We start from the raw sequence: 23,892 nt of genomic DNA, 5'->3' as shown, positions 1-23,892 counted from the left end.
TCAAAAACACTAATTTTGAACAGATGTTTTGTCAGATTCTAATGTTTTGGCATTCTAAAGCAGGCCACACTGTGTCTTCTAAGCAGGTCTCCTGATGTCAGAATATGGGATTTCTCTAACCTTCGATGGGAAATTACGTTGCGTTGCTTGTCTTTCAGAAGCAGGCTGGTATTGCTTCCTGTAACATGTAGTTAGATGTTCTTAGAACTTATAAGCAGCTGCATCTCTTTGCTCTAGGAGAGGTTCGACCCCACTCTGGACTTCTATAGCAGCAACAGGGTGGATTTGGGAGCTCTTAGGATTAATTGAAGTGCTTTATTCAGGATTAAGGTAAGTTTGGCCAGGGTTGATTCTGATGTTCCATGATGTTTAGCACCATATTCTATTGAAGGTCACACATCTCTTTTATATGCAATAGAGAGGACTTTTGTGATGCGCACCACTTGACCCCCACCAATCTTTCAGCAATATCATTCACTACTCACCCTGATTGCATGATCTTGTAACATGCTTTGACAATGAAAAACGATTATCCAGACCAACACCCAGGTACTTTGCACAATTTGTCCAAATTGCAAAGTGTGTTCAAAAACAGGACACTACTACATACTCCTTAGTGGCATTATAGGGTTAGTTGCAGGGTCCAGTTGAGGTAGTTAATATTTTGTAGCTAACACCAGTGGATTATTGGAACTGGGAGGGATGTTCCGCTAAGTACAAAGCTCTTCCCTTGTTGAGGACGTCAACTAAGGGGACAGTGCACTGCCACCTCCAAGGTCTTGGTGGAGGCGTAATTTCACGAAACAGAGGGTTAGAGCAGAAAAAAAAAATTTGATGTGCCGTCGACTTATGAACTCCGGCACAGTGGGGAGTTAGAGTTCTTCACGGATGACACTGTTCTTGGCCCTCTGCAGCTTGGTTCCCCTGACAATACATCAAAGAACAGATCCCTGGAAACTCTGCAGTCTGTTCAACATAGTTTTGTAGAGATGTCTCATTAAAGGTGCACCATGAAACAGAGTTGGTCTGATAATTGCCTTGTAGATCTGAACCTTCAGGTGCAGTGAAAGTTGTGGTGAAGCGAGCAGATGGTGTAGCCTATACAATTTAAGTCAGGCCAGCTTGAAGCTCTTCTTGGCATGATTGGAGAATGTGAGATGACGATCTAGAGTCACACCAAGGCAGAGGATGGAATTAGGGACCTTCCGCCACTGATCATCCACTACAAATTATAACCGCAAATTTTGATTTATCCTTAGTTATATGTTTATCGTTTATAGTTGTCCACGATCAGCGGAGAAGGGGGAGAGTTAAAGGAAAATAAAAAAAATAAATAAATATAATCGCAAAAGGAAAAAAAAGACAAAACAATAAAGAATAAATTACTCCTTAGGCACCACATTATTTTTTCCTTGGAAATATCGAAAACCCCGAAGCATTATGCCCACAATATAATAACTAAAATATACCCCTAAATTAACAATTGTTGAATTATGACCACTGGCGAATGCCTTTACATGTAGATAACAGAAAACCTAGGGGTGTTACCTACTCACCTGTTGAATTATCGTAATATTCCGTGAACAACAACAAAACAACATAAGTAAATTAACAAGTTGAAAGCAGAGAAAGAACAGCAGAACTATATGTACAAAAGTTTAATAATAAGAAGAAATATATGTACACAGAATGAAAAAGAAAAAAAAAAGAATTCTTATCAATTAATAAAACAATTAAAACTTATAGGTTAACTTAACCTTAACTTAAATGCTTAACCATAATAACAATATTTACATTATTATCCAAAAGAGTAAAAAAGTGAATATAAAATAAAATTTATTTCAAACCCCACATAGTCCTTGGGTGCATTCCTGGCAGAACATAAGGTTGTCCGATATTTCCTTTCTGTCTCACCTTCACCAGAAGTTTTAGGATGACACCTGCTACTACAACTCTCTTATCCAGGACATGCTGAAGAGACGTCACTGCACTGTATCCTCTCCTCACTTTTAGTGTTAATGACCGTCCATTGAAGTAGAACACCATACTTTCGAAAAAAACAAAACACGATGACATTTCTCATATGGTGCTATTTCGGTTCAAACAGTAAAGATAGGGCCTTTAAACTATTACCACTTCACATTGAACAATCGTAACGAGTTCCAAAATCAAACTGTCACCTTCACAAAGCCAAAACCCACTCATCTGAACATACGTGTTCTAAAATCAAACTGTCACCTTCACAAAAAACAAATCCCACTCGTCTGAACATACGCTTGTGTTTTTCTTTCACCATGGCAACTGTAACAGGAATCTTTAAGGCAACTCTTTTTGCCTTTCTGAAAAGATATGACAATAGGGTCAGTCTTAAGATGGGTTCACCCTGATGCTATCTTTCTTCAAAGTTGCTATAATGGTGGTAGAAGCTTCCTGTGCAAGGGAGAGCCCTTTTAGGCCTTCTACTCAGGTAGCTTATGATTAATCGGCATAGGACGACGGAGAACTTGAACTTCTCCAGTCGGCAGAGTAGAACCGGATGTAATACACTATCGAATGCCTGGCTACAGCCCACAAATATAAAGGCCGTCGCTCTATTCCTCCTCATCTACTCGTTGAAGACTTTACTCTGACATAAACAGCTGAGACGAACACACGATGATCATCATCAATTCTGGTGATTTATCTATACACACTAAATAATAACAATTCAATCATAGTCAGTGAGGTTCAATCTGAAATGAAACTAGCATGTTTGGCTTTGATGTAATAATGAAATTATCTAAAAAAAAAAACTTTGGAGAAATAGCCAACTTCATTCTAGAACTATGAGTAGGTAAATTAGTATTGTAAACACAGTAACTTAATATAATTGATATCATAAACCTAAGTTGGTCAACAAAAAAAAAAATCCAAGCAATATTAAAATAATAATACTTGAGACAGCTAACCTTTTGTCTGGAGCAGCTCTAGCCAAATTTCGTTCTCTAGCTCGGTCCTTATGCCTTTCAAACCTTAGCTGATCTCTTTCTCTGGCTTCTTCATCTTTTTCTTGAATAAAACAAAAGAGTTGTTAGAAATATACAAATAAAAATACTTAAGTTTTACATCTTTAATAATGAAAAAGTGATAAATTTTCATACCATGGTTTGCAAGAGTTCTGATCCCAGCTCTTTCTTCCCTAGCTTTCTGAGCAAGTTGTCGCAAATGCTCTTCTTTCTTTTCCTTTTCTTTCTGAGCTAATTTCTTTTCAAGTTGCGCCCTCATTTCAACAGCTTCTCGTGCCTAAAAGGAAACCAATCAGTGATTCCTCTAATTTCATAATTTGCTAAAGTTTAATTTGAATTGAAGTGGTAAATGGATGAAGGGTTTAGTTACAAACAGTAAATTTTAAGAAAACAAGGTTTACTTTTTTTATGTTAGAGCTTGTTATGTTTTGAAATGTACATAGCTCCTTCCACATCTAGGTATCTCAGTTATTAACTGGATTTGGAGGTTAGAGTATCCTCATATTAGCAAGCACCTACCCCCTTCATCTACTTACCCCTTCAATTTATTTAATAAAAAAAAAAAAAAGATAAATAGGTTCAATACCAATGGGAACCTGTGGTAAAATATTTACTATCCCCTTAAGCCTGCCCCAGTCCACCACTAAATGAATACAGAGTAAGGAATTTAGCTATGACTGTTTTGTTTCAGACTTTCAAGAATTTAGTAATTATACATTATATTTATACAGAGCTCAGCAAGTTAGGGTGCTTCTGAAGCTTTTTGAGACACAACATAGTTTTGCATTAATTAATACGTTATTTATGAGTACTTACAAAAAAATCTGATGCAGAGCATGTATCACACAACTTTCATTCATCATACTTTTTTGGATTAATTAATAGAAGTTACTACGCTTTCGAGGTTTTTTTATCATTTTAATCTATTAAATGCCCTCTGCACATCAAGTAGATCCTGTTCCAGGTCCACATCCACAATTTCATCCAGTTAGCCGGAGTTATTCGAAATAGCCCTTCCATATATCCAACATTTGTTCTTCAACTGCTGTTATCTTTCCATTTTTGTCTTTCATCTAAGTATTTCAGCCATTGAATGGCAGTATAGAATTCAAAATTGTTTCCGGTTTGCCAGTTTTCTTCAATATTTGTGAGTCTGTTTTAGGAAATCTCTTTTTGTTGATCCTAATATTTTATTAGCAGCTTTATGCTTTATGCATTGTAGTTGTCCCAGGACTCCTTGTCTTTCTTGCCAAGATATATCATTGTTCTTAATGAATATACTTTTAATGCAACCTAGACTTATCAAGTCGAGTAAAATAAAAATGGGGTTATTTATAAGCATAATTAGAGTTTACATTAAAAGAAATCAGAGGGGAGGTGAATTTGTAAAGATGGAGTTGGTTGCATCCAGGGGAATTGAAGTATCAACTTAGCAACTTCGTATCAGCAGCAGCGCCAGTTTGAATCCGGCCTGTGGGGGAGTGAGGGACCTTTATTTTTTTTCTCTCCCACAGAATGAAAACTTGATCCTCCCACTTTGGTTAGGATAGTTACCTATAGATAACCTCCTGTATGTCAGAAATGACCAGGCAGGGGGAAAAGATAAAAAAAGAAATTGTTAAGTTGTAGCTTATTAGTAAATGCAAGGTGACATCTAAGTTTCATGTTAATCATTGGTAAGCAGACTTACAGCCATATCTACATGACTAAACTAGAATTAGAGCTTACTAATCTTCCATAACAAAAATATGAGGTTCAAAATCAAAATGTAACTTCAGATAAAGACTTGGAGACTAAATGCAAAATTTCTGACATAGAAAAAATGTAATAAGATACCAATTAAAATATTATTATTTTTTTTTACAATGAAAAATTCAAAAGAGATTTTACTAAAAATTCCTGTTATTGATGTACAATTTTGGAACTACTTAACCATAACCTTAACATATGAGTGCTTTTAAAAGAAAGATACTTTCAGATACAGGAATAGGCCTGGAGGTAAGGAAAGGATCCTGCAAAAAATATTACTGTACAAACAGTAGACCAAAAAGGCTAACAAAAGAAAAAATGCAGTAATTATTGGATTGAGCTCCGAAAATCAATAATTAATTTACACACAAATAAAAATAAGATCATATCACAAGTGAAGAATGTAAACTCAACTAGTTATAAATAAAATTTAAAAAATAAAACTAAATAGGTAATTACCTTCCTATCAGCTATATACAAAGCTTCAGCAAGTTTGGCAAAGTTTTCATTAATGTGAACTTGTTGCAGTCCTCTTCCATCTGCAGCAAGCCTTTTATCTAAAGGTATTGTATACCCCTAAAATGTTTGAGAATTAGATAAATTGTGTTTAGGAAACATAATTCCACATCTTCTTAAACAAACAGTTACCTTAGCGTTTTTCCAATTTGAAATACAAGGAGGGATTTTCCACTCTTTCTGCTCCTTTACAGTAACCTAAAACACATAACTAAGTTAGATCAACAAAATTTCTGTTAACAAAATATTGAATTATTAATATTAAAGTTAATTCATCTAATATCAGCCTATGCACTCATTTTGGAATGCATAATAATATAGATCATCTACATCAACGGATTTCAATCATTTTTACTGAGACACTCTTGTTAGGCTAAAAAGATTTCGGGACACCCTTACTAGATTAAAAAATTTATGGCTTGCCATTGGTCTAAAAAAAATTCGAGGCACATTCATCCTCTAAGTTTTTGATCTAGTTAACGCCTGGTTTTTGGACAGAAGATAGATAATTCCAGTTCCTTTGCTCTTGATGAATAATGCAGTGGTATTTTAGAAATGCTATTTTCAAATATTTTGGCAAAATTGCAATATAACCCTTGATTTTACCGACTTCAGTAGGAACTCCATCAAAGCAAATGCTGGATAATTTCTAGCAGTCTAAGATTCTTCTTTCAACAATTATGAATGACATGATTTCAATAGTGAAATTGAAAATATGACAAGTATGGGGTAAATACATTAACAAGGATTCATACAACACATACATATATGACATGAATGAAAATTGTTGATAAGAGTAATTTATTTTTCGGATTGTAAAGGTGCATGAATATGGGACAATTGTCCCGAAACATTGTACAACAATGAAGTAAAATATAGAATAGATTATATTCATCTTTGGAAGTTTTTTAACATCAACAGTTAGTAAAAATCAATATAATCATACTTCCTAAAAAGAAAATCCAGAATTTCAACAGTGATTTCTAGCTCTTCAAATATACACTCTCCTATAGCCATTGATCACAGCTCACAGAGGTCAAGGAACTCTTTAAATGTATGAATATTCCTATTGACCATAGAAATGTAAACAGACAACTAACCAAATGATTTGTTGTTGCAACTTTTGTCCAACACAATACAAAAATATTTGCAAATCAAATGCTTGGCTATTACCTACAAGCTCACATCTTGTAAATTTTCTAAATAACTGTATTTCACGGTAATGTATTCTAATAGAGATATTTTTTTACTTAAGTATTTTGGATCTTTTTGTATGTTTAATTAAGATTTTTAAAATTTGGCTTAATGGCATAATCTCTATCTCCATATGGTTTCAATTTTTTTTCCTAGAAGTAAAGATATCTCATAGGAAACTATTAACATTGAAAATTGCTTGTAACTATGTTTTTTCAATTTTAATTGTAGTCTAGATGAATCTTTCTTTTTTCAATAAAATTTGATTCAATACATGCAAGGAGACAGTGGATAGACAGCACACTAGAAACCCAGTTCACAAAAATAAATGGAACCACCTCAAACATGAAACTAAAAAGGATCTGGATGAATGGGCGTATTCTAAATATCAGGGATATGTGAAAAATTTAGACCCAAAGGACCATCCATTATGGAAGGCTATGCGACGTCTCTTGAATAAACATGAAAAAAAAGTCTAATAGACAACGATGAATTCATCACCAGTGACGCCAAAAAAGCTGAAGTGTTCGCCAATTTCTTTGAGAAAACATTCTCCAACACAGAAATACGTCCAAATTCAGTCTCTGATCAAATTGACAAGTATGTAAATCTCCTCCTCGCAACAGTTGAACTCCCACCTAAATTCACGTCCCCAATAGAAATCCAGGACCTGATTAAAAAGCTCAAGATAAAGAAAAGTCCTGGCCATGATTTGATCCCAGTCATAGCAATCAAAATGTTAACCAGGAAAGCTGTCGTTTTTATCACGTCAATTTTCAACAGTTGCCTTCGTACTGTATATTTTCCGGATACATGGAAGAAAGCCGAACTCATAGTAATTCACAAGCCTGGTAAGAACGCCAAACAAATCAGCAGCTATAGACCTATCAGTTTATTACCCATTTTTGGAAAAGTACTGGAATCAGTTATAAAAAAACATCTTAATTCTTTTTTTCAAAGCATCGAAATAATTCCTGATTTTCAATTCGGTTTTCAATACAGTCATTCCACTTCTCACCAACTGGCAAGACTATCGGAATTTATAATTAGCAGATTAAAAAAAAAAGAGACATACCCTGATAGCATTCTTAGATTTCCAACAAGTATTCAATAAGGTCTGGCATCGAGGTCTTCTATATAAACTAAAGAAAGCAGGCACTCCAAAATACCTATACAATATTCTGAGCTCATTAAGCGAATTAATAACAAAAATTCAATCCTTAGACAAATCTATGCTGGAACTCCACAAGGTTCAGTCCTTTCTACCATTTTGTTCAACTTTTACCTTCACAACATCGTCCAGTCCACACACACCTCCATAGCTATGTTCGCTGATGGTACAGCTGTGTTCTCTCAACATGATGACATAATAATAGCTAGAAACACTTTGCGAAGTCACCTTAATGATTTAGAACAATATTTCACTAAATGGATGATGAGCTTGAACATTGAAAAATGCAACTCAAAAGTTTTTACTCTTCGACACCCACCAGATCCACCGGATCTAATCCTCAAAGGTAAAAATGTGAAATGGAATCCTGCCAGTGAAATAGTAAGATACCTGGGAATTCACCTAGATCGCCGCCTTACCTGGAATCACCATATCAACATCAAACTAACTCAAACTTATGCAAGGTTAGCAATGCTATATCCCATCCTAAACAGAAATTCCAAACTAAAACCAGAAACATCTGTTCTTATATTTAAAACAATCCTCAGGCCACTGCTGATGTACGGCTGTGAAGTCTGGGAGCGGGATCCTTCACGAAAAGGAAAAAACTACAATCTTTTCAAAATAAAGTCCTAAGAATCGCAGTTAATGCTCCTTGGTTCATAAGAAATAGCCAATTGCATCGCAAATTGCAGTCAATAGAGGATTATATCAAAAAACGGTTCATGAAGTTCCACTCCCAGTTGCCGAAAGTTAAAGGAGCAGTGACCTACAACCTGGGAAACCCAACCTCAACCCGAAGACTGAAGCCCAGACTGCTGCAGGGCATTCTTTTATAAATTTTAATAAATATAAAATTAATTCATAGTCACACTACCACTATTTACCTATTATTATTATTCATTTTATTTATTAATAATTTTTATTTCTCTTTTTTTCTCTCTTCCCTTTTTCACATTAACTTGTTTCTTTTTACTATTAGAAGACAATTGTTGGTTTTATTTAAGTGTAGCAATATCATTATTTCATGTTATTAATTTTACTTTCCTCTTTAATTAAGAAGCATTATTCTTATCTATTTATTTTATTATTATTTTTTTTTCTTTTAATAAGAACATTTTATATAGTTAAGGGTGTCATTTGTATGACTATACCCCCTCATAATCAACTGTTAAAAAATATATATAATATAAGTTATATCAACCATGTAAGGCCCACCAGGCCGATCTGGTATAAAAATAAAATAAATATAGATTCAATAAAATGTCAAGGCTAAGTCAATTGAATACTTCATATCCAAATCAGAATGATTCTTTGTGCAGTATCTCTCCAAATTATATTTTTTGGGCATTACAAATTAAACATTTTTATTTTTTTTCTTACAATAAATAAAATCACTGAGTTTGATATGATAGCATACATAAACAGACATTCTTCCCATTCCCTGTTAAACAGTCATTTCAATATCTTTTTCATTTTTCTCCACACTCATTTTGGTAGTAAAAGCACAAAAACAAGTTGAGGAAATCTTAAAGGCACCATATATATAAACTCTTTTGAAAAATTTCTGGGTGCACTGGTCATGCTCCACAATAAAGGTATCATGTGCGGTGGATTATACAGCTAAAACTGTGGACTGAAAAGGGAAGAGACACCAAGTAGTATTTGAATAGGGTAAAGAGATGGAAGCATCACTGGAGAAACGCATACTTACAAGGATATTACTAAGAGAAATAAATTTGAAGAAAATATGTCTTTTTTCGAAGTTCAGTTGGAAACTTCACTTTTTTTGGTTGGAATTTAAAGACCATAAAACCTTTGGCTACCAGGGCCCTGTTTCATAATGAGATCTAATAAAGAGTATTAATTTATAAATACAAATATGCACAGTACAAAATACCAACACTAATAGTAATGTTTTCATAATGGAGACGACTGTTAGTTAAATTACAGGGGTGGTGAATTTCTCTTTCAATATCACAACATGAAGAACTAAGTAATTTTTTTTATTTTTCCAAACTAATGAGAGGATTTACATTACTTAATTCCACCAGATTTATGAAGCTTTAACAATCACCAGCATTAAAATTGACAACTGCTATAAATCAACATATTTTATACATATTGTTAAAGCCACCTCAAATTGATTATGTCTTTTTGTTGGAAAGCTTTAAAAGAACAAACTGGCTGGCTCGGATATAAACATTTATTTGGTTAATCTAACATTTATAAAACGTAAACATAAAAGAAACAAAAGATGAATAAAACAACGAATAAAAATAAAAATGCCTTTCAGATAAAATAAAATTAGGTAAATAAATGATGAAAACAAAAGAAAATAATTTACAACAACAAATAAATATATAAAATAAATACTGGTCAACGAAAGGTTGGTCTACCACAATAGGTCAGAGGAAGATATTTTGCTTGTCGAGGTGTGTAGGTCGCAGTTCTGTAGCTAAATACACCGCTGCAATGGTCCAAGGTTGGTGTAGTGGCTCATTGATAGTAGAAATATCTAAAAGCCAAGATGGCCACACTGACACTTATTAAGGTCAGACAGGGTTTAGTTGTTTTTATGAATTATGCGAGCGATTAATTAGCAGCAATTCATATTGCATCCAGAGGCCAGAAACTCAGAAAAGGTTTGGTTTTGGACTTTAATGTTAACACACTCACAATGTCAATAAATAACACCAAATGCACCCAGACAGGGCTGGTTACAAACGGTCATAGCCACTAATTAGCCGGAACTAATTAAAGTCAAAATGCAGTAAAGGTCCAGTTTTGGGCTGTAATGGTGACTAAAACACTCAAAAATGTTCAATAATAACATCAAATAAACTTAGACAGGACTGGTTGCAAACGATCATGGCCACTAATTAGCCGGAACTTAACTAAAAACGAAGATGGTCGGCCTGTTGGTAGGTGATGCCTTAGCGACGGTTATCAACCCTTAGCAACTGTCTCTATTACTTAATTATAACAAACAAATATAAATACATATTTCTCTTCTCAAATAACTAAATTCCAATTAAAATAATATAAATAAAAATAAATGTAATAAAATTCAACATTTTTGACCTGGCAACTGTGTTGATAACATGGTTTTAGGTTAAGTTAAGTTTAGCTTTCCTGTTATTATCTAACTTCCAGGAATACTGGAGTAAATTACGTTGGTGCTGGTTCCAGTTGAGGAATCCTCTTTGACCAATAGAAGATACACAGGTTAGTCCCAGATTAGCTTGTTTAAATAAAGTGCATGAAGTGACAATTTTGCCTTCCGTGCTCTGGACCAGAGATAGGAGTGTTTAGAGTTTAGTGCAGTGTTAGGCTTAGATTCTTTAATAAAATTTTATCTATATACATTAAGAGTAAGCCAGTTGAAAGTGGTATGCCCCACCACACCCAACAACCAATCAGCATGCCTGATACCATCATTGGTGGTTCTCAGACCCCACCTAAGTCGGGTTCCTCTGATAGTGATGAGTTGATGGATCAAGACCCTGCTACTCCAGGAGATGAAGAAGCCCATGCAGCAAAGCAGCCTCATGCTCACAGTAATGATGAGAATGGTGAATGGGCAACTATTCTCAAAAAGGCCACATTCAAGCCAAGGTCTGTACTACCTCGACCTACAATATGTTCTAATAAATTTAATGTACTACGTACGCTTAAAAATACTGATAAACCTACAGTCTCAGTCACACTGACGGAAAAATCTGCACCCACGAAGCCAACACCTATCATCATTTCCCCGGCTATCTCTCAGCCATCAATTAAGGTTATGCTAAACAGCATTAACATTACTCGCTTTTGGACCAACTCCTCGCAGGAGCAAACCCGTGTCTATCTAGAAACGGCCAAGGACTGTATGGATACCATATCATTACTGCGCATCGACAAAGATGTGAGGTTTCACACTTTTGTGCCATATGGGACAAAGCGTTCTAAAAAGTTTGTCCTATATGGCTTTCATGTAAATCACCCACTAGATGACATTACTGATGACCTCCGACAACACCTACCGGGATTCAAAATGGCTCGGCGCCTGACTAGATTGCATGAAGATGGCCAGCAATACCCACTGGACTTAATTCAAGTAATAACTGACCATATGGTCTCTTTATCTTTCTTACAAGCACTTCAAGCCATTGACCATGTGTGCTTTAGGGCAAGCCCACTCAAGGAGGATGGTTGCCCAATACAGTGTTGCAAGTGCCAACAATATAGTCTTACTATGGCCTATTGTGATAGGCATTGTGTGTGTCCTCGATGTGAGGAATCCCACCTCCTCACAGATTGTCCTGCAAGGAGACCACCTCAGTGCACACAAGTTATATAATGGAATGGTAGGACACTTAGCCAATTCTAAGGAGTGTCCAGTACGGCAGGAAGAGCTGAACAAGAAGAGAAGAGCTGAACAAGAACTGGCATGATCGGCTTCAGTGCCTGCTATGAGAGGACTGCATAAGAGGACCTAGCTTTCTCTGAACTCATGGGTGGAACATCCGTGAAGAAGACACAGCAGCAGCCACAACAACTGACTCAGCCTGCAATCATCAACTTGGACGATAACAGCTTCCACATCCAATGGTGCTATCGAACAGTATTCTCACGCATGGATCAAATACTAAGCATGGTAACTACACTGATCGATATGATGGGTAAAATTTTGGAACATCACCATGCCTGAACACATCATATTGAACTATAACGTCAGAGGCCTCTCTTCAAAGCAGGCTGAGATCGAGATACTCCTACAACAACATAAGCTAGCTTTGGTTGCACTAACCGAACTGATACTATGCTCACTACCTCGTCCTGGATATAATTTAGTGGCTATACGTCGTTTCGAGAGGTCTGTACACCTCAGACCCGAGGGGTGTTATGATGTTGGTTAGGAAGGATATCCCTTCTAGGAGCATCCCTAACCCAGTGGCTGTGACGGTTGGTAGGCACATAGTCACAGTAGATGTATGATAAAAACATCGGTACACTTTCAGCTGTGTGTATAAGAGACCGAGGGGTTTGGCTCTTTTCCATCCAGTGGTTCACACCTCATCATCAAACATCAGTCTCGACATGCATGGATGTCAACTCTGGATCTTCTCCTGACCAGGTACGCCCACATAGTCACTGATTGTCAAGCTCTTCCTTTCGGCCCATCCGATCACAGGCCTGTGAAATATACATTTGAGGGTACTCCTGCTAGATCTCCAGCGAACAAGTACCTTCTTCATAAAGCTGATTGGAAGGGATATAGATCCAGGGTTGGAGGTTCAAGCTGGCCTGACTTAAATTGTATAGGCTACACCATCTACTCGCTTCACCACAACTTTCACTGAGGCTGAAACTAATGATCTACAAAGCAATTATCAGACCAACTCTGCTCCATGGTGTTCCTTTAATGAGACATCTCTATAAAACTATGTTAAACAGACTGAAGAGTTTCCAGGGATCTGTTCTTCGAAGAATCGTCAGGGGAACCAAGCTTCACAGGGCCAAGAACAGTGTCATCCATGAAGAGCTCCAACTCCACACTGTGCCGTATTCATAAGCCAACGACACATCAAATTTTTTTATGGGTGGAAGGCCTGCTATAACCCTCTGTTTCGTGAAATTACCCCTCCACCAAGACCTGGGAGGTGGCAGTGCAGTGTCCCCTTAGTTGACATCCTCGATGAGGGAAGGACTTTGGACTCTACAGTCGAAAGTCGTTACACTCATACCTAACCAGTGGAACGTCCCTCCCTGATCCAATAATCCACTGGCGTTAGCTGCATGATTTTGACAATGTTGATTGGACCCTGCAATAAACCTTACAATGCCACAAGGCAGTAGTATGCTAGTATACATTTGTCATTTGTATGTATGTAGTGTATATATTTAATAATAAAGGATACGAAAAAAAAAAAAAAAATTCAACACTACTACTAATTAAATACTATTTACAATAAAACACAAATTAATTATAAAATATAGCGTTAACATATATATATACATATTGTTACAACATATGGATCCAAGAAAATACTTGCTTTTCTGGTAGGAGAATGCAGTACAGGGGCTGGTGGGGAAGGAGGTCCTCTTGGTATTTTCTTATTGATCCTACAAAAAAATATATATGTGTATATATTGTAATAATTTTATAAAAATATTAAAAATAAAAATAAAAAGAATCTTTCCTCGTTTTATAACTTTTCTCAAATATAAGAGATAACTTGGGTTCTAATTTAAGAACTTTAATATCAAATAGTTAATAATTAATTTTATTATATAACAAGACTCTTAATCTCAGGGCATGTCATTACTAGGCAATCAGAATACTAACACTTTTACTATTAACTTAATTAAATTAATATCTCTGTTACAATTTGATTTAAATTTAGTTATAACCAAACTAACCAAGTTCACAACCCTCTTTCTGTTGATTCCTGGTGTATTCTTTTTTCTTTTGTTCTGGCGTCCAAGATGGGTTCCTACTCTTGCTGGACAGAAATTCCTGAAGACTTCATCCTGGTGAGATCCTTTCACCTCTCTCCAAAAACAAAACCTGCCTTGAGGTTACATGTAAACATCGATTGTCGCATAACAGTTAGGGATTTTTCCAAATGATTTACTTTCTAAATATTATTCATTAGCACTATTTCTTGATTTCTATTTTTCCTTTAATTTTCTATATTTTCAATTATGAGGGGACGAGTTAAAATAGTTTTTATGATATTTGAATCTGCTCAACGTGGCCTTGATTCAACGTACCGCCATCTTGGTTTTTGTTTTGTATCACAAAGTTATTATAAACAATGAAACTTGGTTAGCTTGCTTTTTGGATAAACAAAACAAATTAACAATCTTAAAATGATACATAAAAGAAAACATATTAAAAACCCTTTATACATCAAAATATACTATTTATTACAAAAGGAGCATATTACAATATATTTATATTTTATATATTCAATTTTAAAAATTAACCTCTTCACATAATACTAGACATAATATATTATAAATGTATTTAGTAGTCTCAACATATTGTAAGTGTATTTAACACTTAAACAGTTTTTAATTTACAAAATTACAAAAATAAAATATTGAAATGGAAATATAAAAAGACTGTGGACGAATGGATTTTTTTAATTTGATTTTTGGATTATATGTATCTTGAAACACAAAACTTCAAATTTTGAGGGAGAGTAAGTTTAATAATTTTTTTCTTATGAAGATTAGAAAATTTCATTACTCAGAATAATAAAACAAAATGAACAAATTTTGTATTTAAGAAAGGAACTTTAATACATGTACTCACTAGGAAACAAAATAATTTCTGGAAACCACATAGTTTTGATACATATTCACTCTCTTTATATACAGGGTGCCCTAACAAACATGCTCATCCTCCCATACCACTAATTGGAATTTTGATTTGACTTTCACTAGGAAATAACCGAGGGATATTTATATATAGGAATTAACAGAGGGATGTTCTTTCTTTTGAGATATGCCTAATTTTCTGACTTCCAGTACTTCACCAGTTCATCTAACCCAAGAATTTCCAATGGAATGATGTTATGGGGAATGCCAGTAAATATAATAGTAAGGAAAAAATTAAATAGAACGTTTTATTCATGTTTATCATCACCAGAAAACATAAAATAAGCCATTATAAAATAATTACACCAGAACATTTGACATCAAGCCCTTATTGCCATTTGACTTAACAATTGCACAAAACTCAAACATTGTACAAACAAATTCATGTTATCAACATGAATTGAAATATGAGAAAATGATTTCAAATCTCAAATTATTATTTCGGGAATTTCCTCTTCAACCATTTGGTAGGACAATATCAGGTGGCGTCAAAGGGATCCCTAAGATTTATTTTATACCTGCCCCAGTACCTACTGCCTGATATTGCCTAAATATACCTGATATATTTTTTTCAATATTAATAAGTAACTAATTCCACATATTGAACATCAATGTAATCACCAGAAATTATTTCCATCCAGTTTTATGAAAAGAGCACTGGATTACATTATTGACACCAAAATACTTAAAGCAACATATGTTCTTCAACTTAAAAAAATTGATGATTTCAGCAGGGATTCACAGTCAATTTTTAACTAATTCTCAACATGTTCATAGACACCCTCTGTTTCTATGCATCATGAGCACATTCAAATTAAAAGTACATTTTAGTTAAGCTTTATTTTTATTTCAATCATTTGTGAATAAAACTTAAGTCTAAATTTCATCTTTGATGGAAAGTCAGGAACTTTCTACAGTTTCTTCCTGTTCTTCAGTTGTTTTTCTTTGATCTTATTTGCTTGATTATTCAAGTATAGCATTGGTTAAATAATTTAATTAAAGATATAGTATTAAGTTTCTAATGTAAATACAGCTCTAAAATGAAGACTGATAGTATCATTAGAATGATATTAATGATTATGAACGCCTAACGAACCCGAAGGTTTGATGCCGATACCACCAATCGCTCTCTACATACATGCTTCCAGTAATGCCCCTCCAAACCCAATTCTACTAAATCAATTTAACGCAATCCTCCCATCTACATTTTAGTCTACCCCTCGGACGTTTACCCATTGGGTCAGTGTTTACTAACATTTTAGGGATACGCTCGTTACTAAGCCTTACGACCTAACATACCCATCTTATATACCGCAATGCTATAAAATGAATTATATTTACCGGGTGTAGGTCCCTTAATTAAGTGTTGTGTAGTCTTCTAAATTCTTCTGTTAATTCATCCTTTTTTGATTTGAATATTTTACGTAATACTTTATTTTCGAAAACCTTAAGGGATTGTTCATCCCTTAGTATGAGAGGCTATGTCTTGAATTCATAAGGAACAGAGGGAAGGATAATAGTTCTGTAAATTCTAATTTTTAAGTTTTTTATTAAGAGGCGTGAGGCTAAGCAGTTTCAAAATTGAAAAATAACAAGCATTTTCCGCCTTCAACCTGGCTTTTATTTCTCCATCAATTTTGTTTTTTTTTCTAGTTACCGTAGAACCTAAATACTTAAACCTATCTACATGTTCAAACGTATTTCCTCCTATATCTAAATCACCGAAATTACTCGTGTTTCTATTGCTAACCATGTATTTTGTTTTATCCATATTTATTTCAAGACCTGCTTCCTTACTGGAGTTTATCAACACAGTTGTATTTAGTTCTACAGTTTCCTTGTTCTTGCCCAATAATACCAAATCAACATAACCAAGCACCGGTAATTTACCACCCAAAGTTGGACCCTTTTCGGTATTCACCACACTTTTAATGATGTACTCTAGTGCTAGATTAAATAAGATAGGTGATAAAGAATCGTCTTGTTTTAAACCCGACCGGACCTCAAATTTCTCAGAATAATAATCATTAATACCTTTGTACATTTCTCTTACTTTTGAATTTGTTATACTCTATCTCTATTATTTTATTTTTCCGATTCGCACCTTATTAAATGTTTCGGTCATGCACATCCATACGAGATTTACTAACTTCTTTGATATTCCCTGTTCAATCAGAATATTATACAGCTTCTGGCAGTCAATAAAATCTTAAGCCTTTTGGAAATCAATAAAAAGCTGATGAACTACCCTGTTGTATTCCTACTTTTTCAGCAAGAAATTTTTGCCATAATGAAAAAATTTGATCAATAGTTGAACGATTACGTCTAAAACCACATCATTGGTAGTCTCCGATCATTTCTTCAGCGTATTCCATAATTCGACTAGCTAAGTTTAGTGTAAATATTTTATAACATACCGGAAGGAGTGAGATTCCATGATAGTTATTACAATCAGTAATCGGCCCTTTTTTGTGAAAAGGAATAAGTAGAGACTCCCTCCATTCCTGAGGCCTTTCCTCAATTTCCCAGATCTTTTCGACCAAAAGGTGTATTTTAGAAACTCCAATTTCACCACATACTTTGATTAGTTCACTAGGAATATTGTCAGGTCCTGCTACTTTATAGGGTTGGCAATGGCCATTTCAACTTGGTTCTTCCATCCATACGGTTCAGCACTAAACATATTCAATATATCTGCTGGATTAGCTATATAATATAATATTATTTTTATCTCTTATTTGAATCACTACATAGTGGAATTTCCGGGATCGGTTAATACCTTTATACATTTCTTATCTCTTATTCTTTGAGGCCTGGAAGTAACATTGTTTTCACTAGGATTATTGAGAGTTTTTAACTTAGCGGCTTTTCTTTATTCGCACATTTCAAGACACTATTAATAAAATCAGGGTTTATTCTTATTAATTTCCCTTTTTCTGAGACACAAATTACTGACCTTTTTAATACTATCTCTGATTCCTTCACATAATTTTTTAATGTCTTTGTAACCTTCATCTAAAGGTTCTAAGACTTCAAAACTATTTTTTATTTCGAGGGCAAATTGATCTTGAATTAAAGGGAATTTTAATTTCATCAAGTCAAAATTTTTGGACAGGAATCATAAGAATATTCAAAACATAATTAATTTTTTTTAATAATTACAGAGATCTTGGATAGTTTTCTTAAGAGTTTCATAAAATATAAAACAATTAAATTCTTAACTAAATATCAAATAATCGCTTACTTGAATTTAGGTGGCTCTAGAGGATCCTTCTGAGCTTCTACCATTCTAATAACTCTTTGCTTAGCACCTGAGTTAAAAGAACTACCCTGCTGAGCAGGAGTGTATCGAATGAACTGAGCTGGTGCCTGTAAAATGTTTAAAATAATTATTACGTCTTGTGATCTGTGATTTGTTATAACAAAACTAATAATTTTAAATACCAATTTCTCAGCACATCGAACTGGCATAGCAGAGGATATTTTAGAACTGGTAAGTTTCTCCAAAGCCAGTCTTGTTCGGTCAGTAGTTTCTAAGATTGTTTCTTCATCTGGTTTTTGCAAAGTGGGATCACTTTCTGATCTTATTTCAGATGGAAGTAGATCTGTTAATTTGGAATATATAATCTGCATAGGAGAAAAAATAAAATAAATACTTTCATTTTTAAAACGGATTTTAAAACAAAAATAAATAAAAAAGTAATACTTTATCTTTGGAATGACCTTGACGAGCAATAGCATCATATTTTATCTTCCCTTCAGCATCAAGTTGCACAGCAAGGGCATTTGAAGAACTTTCACGCTTTTCTAATCCCATATTCAAAGGATACTGGGCAACTGCTATTTCAGGAAATGCTCCACCATCTCCATAATCCTATAAAAAGTAATATAAAAATTTTTGTTAATTTTTTACAAATACTAAGCAATACTTTAAATGCAAACTGTAATATCAGATATATAAATAAGTTTTGAGTACATTTATAATAATATAGAAGGATAAATTTTCAGAAATATTTCGTATGGGTTTCACTAAAGTTGGGTATTACTACAAATACTGTATTTTAAAATAATACAAGATAAAAATAAAACATTTGACATTGACCCCTTATGATACAGTTGTGGTGCACCAGAGACCATCAAGTATGTTGCCATTGCCTGCATCACCTATGACGCCTTGATAGCTTAGCTCCAGAGGGGAAAGAGGGCACTTTTCTTTATAACCTAACAAGAGTTCCGTCAACTGAAAACACAAGAAAACTAGCTACACTACTAGTCCTTTGTGTAGAGGCGTAAGTATATTGTTTGTGTGATAAGCCACCACTTATAAACCTGAGTAGCCAATAGGCAAGGTAAAATTATAATAAATAGATAAAATACATTTTTTGTATCAAGTGTTTTTTAGTAATAAGTACAAAAAGTATTTTGTATTTTTAAGAAAAATAATACATAACACTAAAATGTACTCTGTATTCCAAATTTTGTATTTAAAATATTTTTATTAGAAGGTTATGACTGTATAGAATTGAAGGAAGAGGAACTGGGTGTAGGTAAGGTACTCTAATAGAGGTATGTCGTTCAAGAGTGAATGTTTTGAAAAGACCTAGTCTTCAGAAAGAACTTATGCTAACTGCATGTGTTATAAAAATGTACACAGTCACTGAGTCAGGATGGGTTAAACCCCTTCTACTCCTGCTCGTCCTATTCCTTCCAAATAGATCATCGACTCATCTAATCACCTATATTTACCAGTTTGTCATTATCTCTCAATTACATGAAGACTGAAAAAGGAAGTCATCTTCTCTCTCAACATTTATTTAAAAATTTTTTTCTGAACTACAACATGTAGGAAAATTTTGACCAACCTATGATTGACCTTTTAGTTACAACCATATTTGACTAATTAATAGTATTTTCGGAATGACATGTATGCATACTGCTGCAATTATGTACATAAGTACCTATTTGCACATGTTCAATTCATTGTTGTCAAATAAAAAAAACTTCTGGCAAGTGAAACTTCCAGAAATGAAATAATGTATTAATAACGATCATGCATTCCCTCTTACAGCTTAATGTATTAGATCCAGAACAATAAATAGAATAGAACAGCCTTTTCCTAAATCAATTCTAGCAGGAAAATGTTTATATTGTAATAGATTAAGAGATTACAGGAGTTTGTAATTCAATTCTATACATTCAACTACTGGGATTGTTAATCTCTTTTAAGTTCCTACTATCCTACCAGAATATTAAAATTTTTCCCTAGAACTGACCAGCTTCGGTTTCCGCATCACTTCGGTTTTATCTCATGTCACAAAATCAATATACTCCCATATAATTTCTTTTCCTGTGTTATAGAACATCAGTAGTTTCACTCCAAAAGATGTGATATTCATTATTCTGCTATGTACTGCGTTGAGATTTAATCGGGATGCCAGGGTAATCGCTGAAGGCAATTATCCAAAAATAAGTTAATTATTTAATTATATATTGAGTCCTAAAATACTATTATTATGATTGGATTCTTTTCCAAAGGCTTTTTGTGTGTTTACCAGTTTACCAATTAAATACTTTTATACTTAAAAAATGTTGTTACTATTAATTATATAATATAATAAGGGGTGGTATACTGGGTTATATAATAGTATATAAATAACATAAAGAGACTATGTATTTATTTACAATTTATTGCTATGATTAAAATGATTTTAATGATTCAGATAAATGGTTGCCATAAGATATCGATTATTACATTATTACTTATTATTTAATTTATACTTATAGCTGCTGATTTATGCCGTGGAATGTAGTTACGTAGGTGTCGTCTTGTTCATAAGGGATGTCCATGTCTCATGGCCCTTCTTACGACTTCGTCTGGTCGAAGTGCATCTTGCCCCTCTTCGCTCTTGTTTCTTCTTCTGCTCCTCTCTCAAGCATGGTCCTCTCTCGTCTAAGTCTTTCTCTTGACTGCCCTTTTTCCTGGTCCCCTTTCTCCCACTTCCACAATTTTGGGGCGTTACCTTATTTTTTAATCTAATTCCTCATTGGCCATAGGTGACAGAACGCTCCCTAGGTAGGCATACCTCCCCCCCCGCCCGAGAGGGGGTGGGAAAGTTTGACATGTCCAGGAAGGGCCTATGTCTGTGTTCACACTTTTATTTTTAGATTATTTGTGAAGGAAAGTTCAAAATAAAAGTGAATTTTGAGAAATATTTTGCCATACATATCAGTTTTCCACAGCTATTTGGAGATAAAATTAATGTGTTGTTTATGCAGAAAAAAAATTCTGCAAGAAACAACTGAATAAAATTCTAATCCTTCAAAAACAACTCATTAAAAAAACTGTTAAATATGACCACTTTCTTATAGGGACTTGAAAGTTCAAGAGGAAAATTGAGGTCACGACAACATTCAGGTGTTCTACATAAGATAACATAAACACTACCAGCCAGCCAAGCAATCACAAATAACACATTGTTTTACTATCTATAAACAAAAATTAATTAAGATTTACAGAAATATAAATTTATATGTACATTATGCATGTATATATCCTAATTAAAAACAATAAATACCATAAAACTTAATGCAAAAGGTTTAGTTTTTCTATTTTTGCATAAGAGAATATATTTGCACAACAGAATATATACAGCATTCACTAATTCAAGATTCCTATAATTTTCCGGGAGCACAGTTCTAAAAGAATGTTAAGAAATTACAATAATTTAAAGACTATACACAAAAACTTTTAATAATCAAGAAATCACTAATTTTCAATTAACTAACCTAATAATAAGGCAATTATACAATCAAAGTAAAACTAATAATTTAAATGTTAATGAAACTAATATTAAATCAGTTATTAGGAAAATATTGTTGGGGATGACTGTTTCTGCTTTCAAAGTACTTTTGAAGTTAAAATGTTCCCAACATTATCTGATTGTTTAAACTATAACTGATCATTCAGCTTCCCATAAACATAGGCATTATTAACTATTTGTATGTAACTAAGCTGATCTTACACTAAACTTGTAATGGAAAGAGTAAATACAATCAACTTTCGCTGACTGAAACCTCCATAAATCGAAATCAATAAAATGAAACTCTTCCTTAGATCCTTGAGAAAACCTCTTAAAATTGAATAAATCCAATTAGACATCCACAGAATGATAAAGAAAACATTGCTCAGAATGAGCTAATACCTCTCTACAATTATATCTGATCAAAATCTTCAGAAGACGAAAGAACCTGATTCACACCCTTAGTAACAATATGTATACCAACTTAATAGGTTCTTCTTTAACTCTGGTAATTTGTAATTATAAATAATTAATAAATGATATAAAAAAAAAAAAATAAATAGAAATGTACAACTAACATACCTCAGGAGAACGAGGAACCCATCCTTTTCTCTGGCCATAAGGAGGTGCAGCAGGAGTTGCTACAACTAAAGCAGAAGGCGGAGGTGGCCATTTCGGATCTTCTTCTCGTTCCCAAACAGGCTGGGTAGGAGGAGGCAATAATCTAGAACATAAATAAAGTTGTTCAAGACTACAAATTTAGGACCACAAGAATTAAAAAATAAATTATAGTTAAAAATGATGAAATACTCGATTGCACAAATCCTTCATTATAGATCACATAATTAGCTCAACGGAAAAAGCAAACAAACATGAAAATGAATAGAGTTTAAAGTGTTACAGAGAAACTACTGTTACATGAAACAACAAAGATCAACTATAAAAGCAATCAAGACATTCAATAGATGCAAAATCTAATTAATTTTTAAAGTACACCTCTTAAATTATATTGTTAAGCTGACAATTAGGAGAAAAAAACTGTCATAAACATTTAAATTTTAGAAACTTCTTAAAGGAAGCATTTCGATCAATGCAGTCCTTAAAAATATTAATTATAGTTATTTTTAAATACAAGTTTCCGATATGGAAAACAATAATATTCAAAACTTAAAAAGAATTGTATAAATAAAGAATTACTTACGAAGACAACGACATAGTAATAACTTGAAGAAAAGCCTAAAAAATAGTTAACAACAATACTTAGTCAACTAACAATCACAATAACCCTACACCCCAACGACTCCAATAAATTACGGTTCAGATATTTCATGTAGCAGTGTTGTTGTAGCAGTGTATACCAACCAACAGAACAATAAAATAATAAAAATTGAATTGTTGATGTATAGAAGTAAATTTTATAATCTGTATATTACTAATAAAATATGAGGATTATTTGAAATTCAGATGTTCGTAAGTCTAGTATACTATAATATTACTGTGGTATGTAATGATTTAATTGGTTTGTTTGGGCCTAATAATATTGCAGTGATGTTAGAGAACCCGTCTTGAGCCCCCCCTTACATGGTCAATATCAAAATTGGTCATTTGTTATTGCCTGTGGGATATATTGTAACTGCCGTACCCTGCACCGTTTATCCGATTGTAATGGGGCTTTTTGCTAAATGCTCAGAATTTCCCTAGGAAGAATATAGGCTCGCCCGATTTTTTGGGTAAAAAAAATTATTAAAGAAATTAAGAATTTTTGGCGCGTAGCTCAAAAAGTATACATTTTTTTCATGGTTATTATAAGACAATCCATTTTAATATTTCTGAAGAATAAGAAAAAAATAATGGTTATTATATTAAATGACTTTTTATTCCCTAATAATTACAATCAGGATTTCAGCAAAGTAGGTCAACAATCTTTTTTTCTTTTTTTTTTTTTAAGAAAAAGCAGATCAAATTTGTTCTTAGCGTCATCTGAAACCCTCAATTACCATATTTCAAAGGAATTCAAAATTAGGAGTGTTTCACCTTTGTATAATTGGAAGATTTTTTCTTTCATTCCCGTGAAAAATGTTCA

At 33.7% G+C, this 23,892-nt stretch overlaps 1 protein-coding gene across 5 annotated transcripts in view; it reads right to left on the bottom strand.

The window, feature by feature from the left end:
• The window catches only part of Bx42 (Puff-specific protein Bx42), a 31,772-nt gene extending 8,602 nt beyond the window's left edge, over positions 1–23,170 (bottom strand). For all 5 annotated transcript variants that reach the window (XR_010843893.1, XM_014434854.2, XM_014434853.2 and 2 more), the window contains exons 1-10: positions 23,011–23,170; positions 22,392–22,533; positions 18,716–18,883; positions 18,454–18,636; positions 18,254–18,378; positions 13,677–13,746; positions 5,403–5,468; positions 5,214–5,330; positions 3,141–3,282; positions 2,949–3,048 (exon numbers count right to left, since the gene is read on the bottom strand). Coding sequence is in view for 4 of the 5 variants with exons in the window: in XM_014434854.2 (XP_014290340.1) it covers positions 2,949–3,048; positions 3,141–3,282; positions 5,214–5,330; positions 5,403–5,468; positions 13,677–13,746; positions 18,254–18,378; positions 18,454–18,636; positions 18,716–18,883; positions 22,392–22,533; positions 23,011–23,024 (1,127 nt within the window). In the remaining variant the exon portion in view is untranslated. The remainder of the gene's footprint in view (positions 1–2,948; positions 3,049–3,140; positions 3,283–5,213; positions 5,331–5,402; positions 5,469–13,676; positions 13,747–18,253; positions 18,379–18,453; positions 18,637–18,715; positions 18,884–22,391; positions 22,534–23,010) is intronic.
• Positions 23,171–23,892: the final 722 nt, after the last annotated feature.

Source organism: Halyomorpha halys, unplaced genomic scaffold (genome assembly GCF_000696795.3).
Source record: "Halyomorpha halys isolate HHAL.00 unplaced genomic scaffold, Hhal_1.1 Scaffold1435.1, whole genome shotgun sequence".
Lineage (NCBI taxonomy): Eukaryota > Metazoa > Arthropoda > Insecta > Hemiptera > Pentatomidae > Halyomorpha > Halyomorpha halys.
Note: the sequence above shows the minus strand (reverse complement) of the source record. Positions and strands in the feature narration are given on the sequence as shown.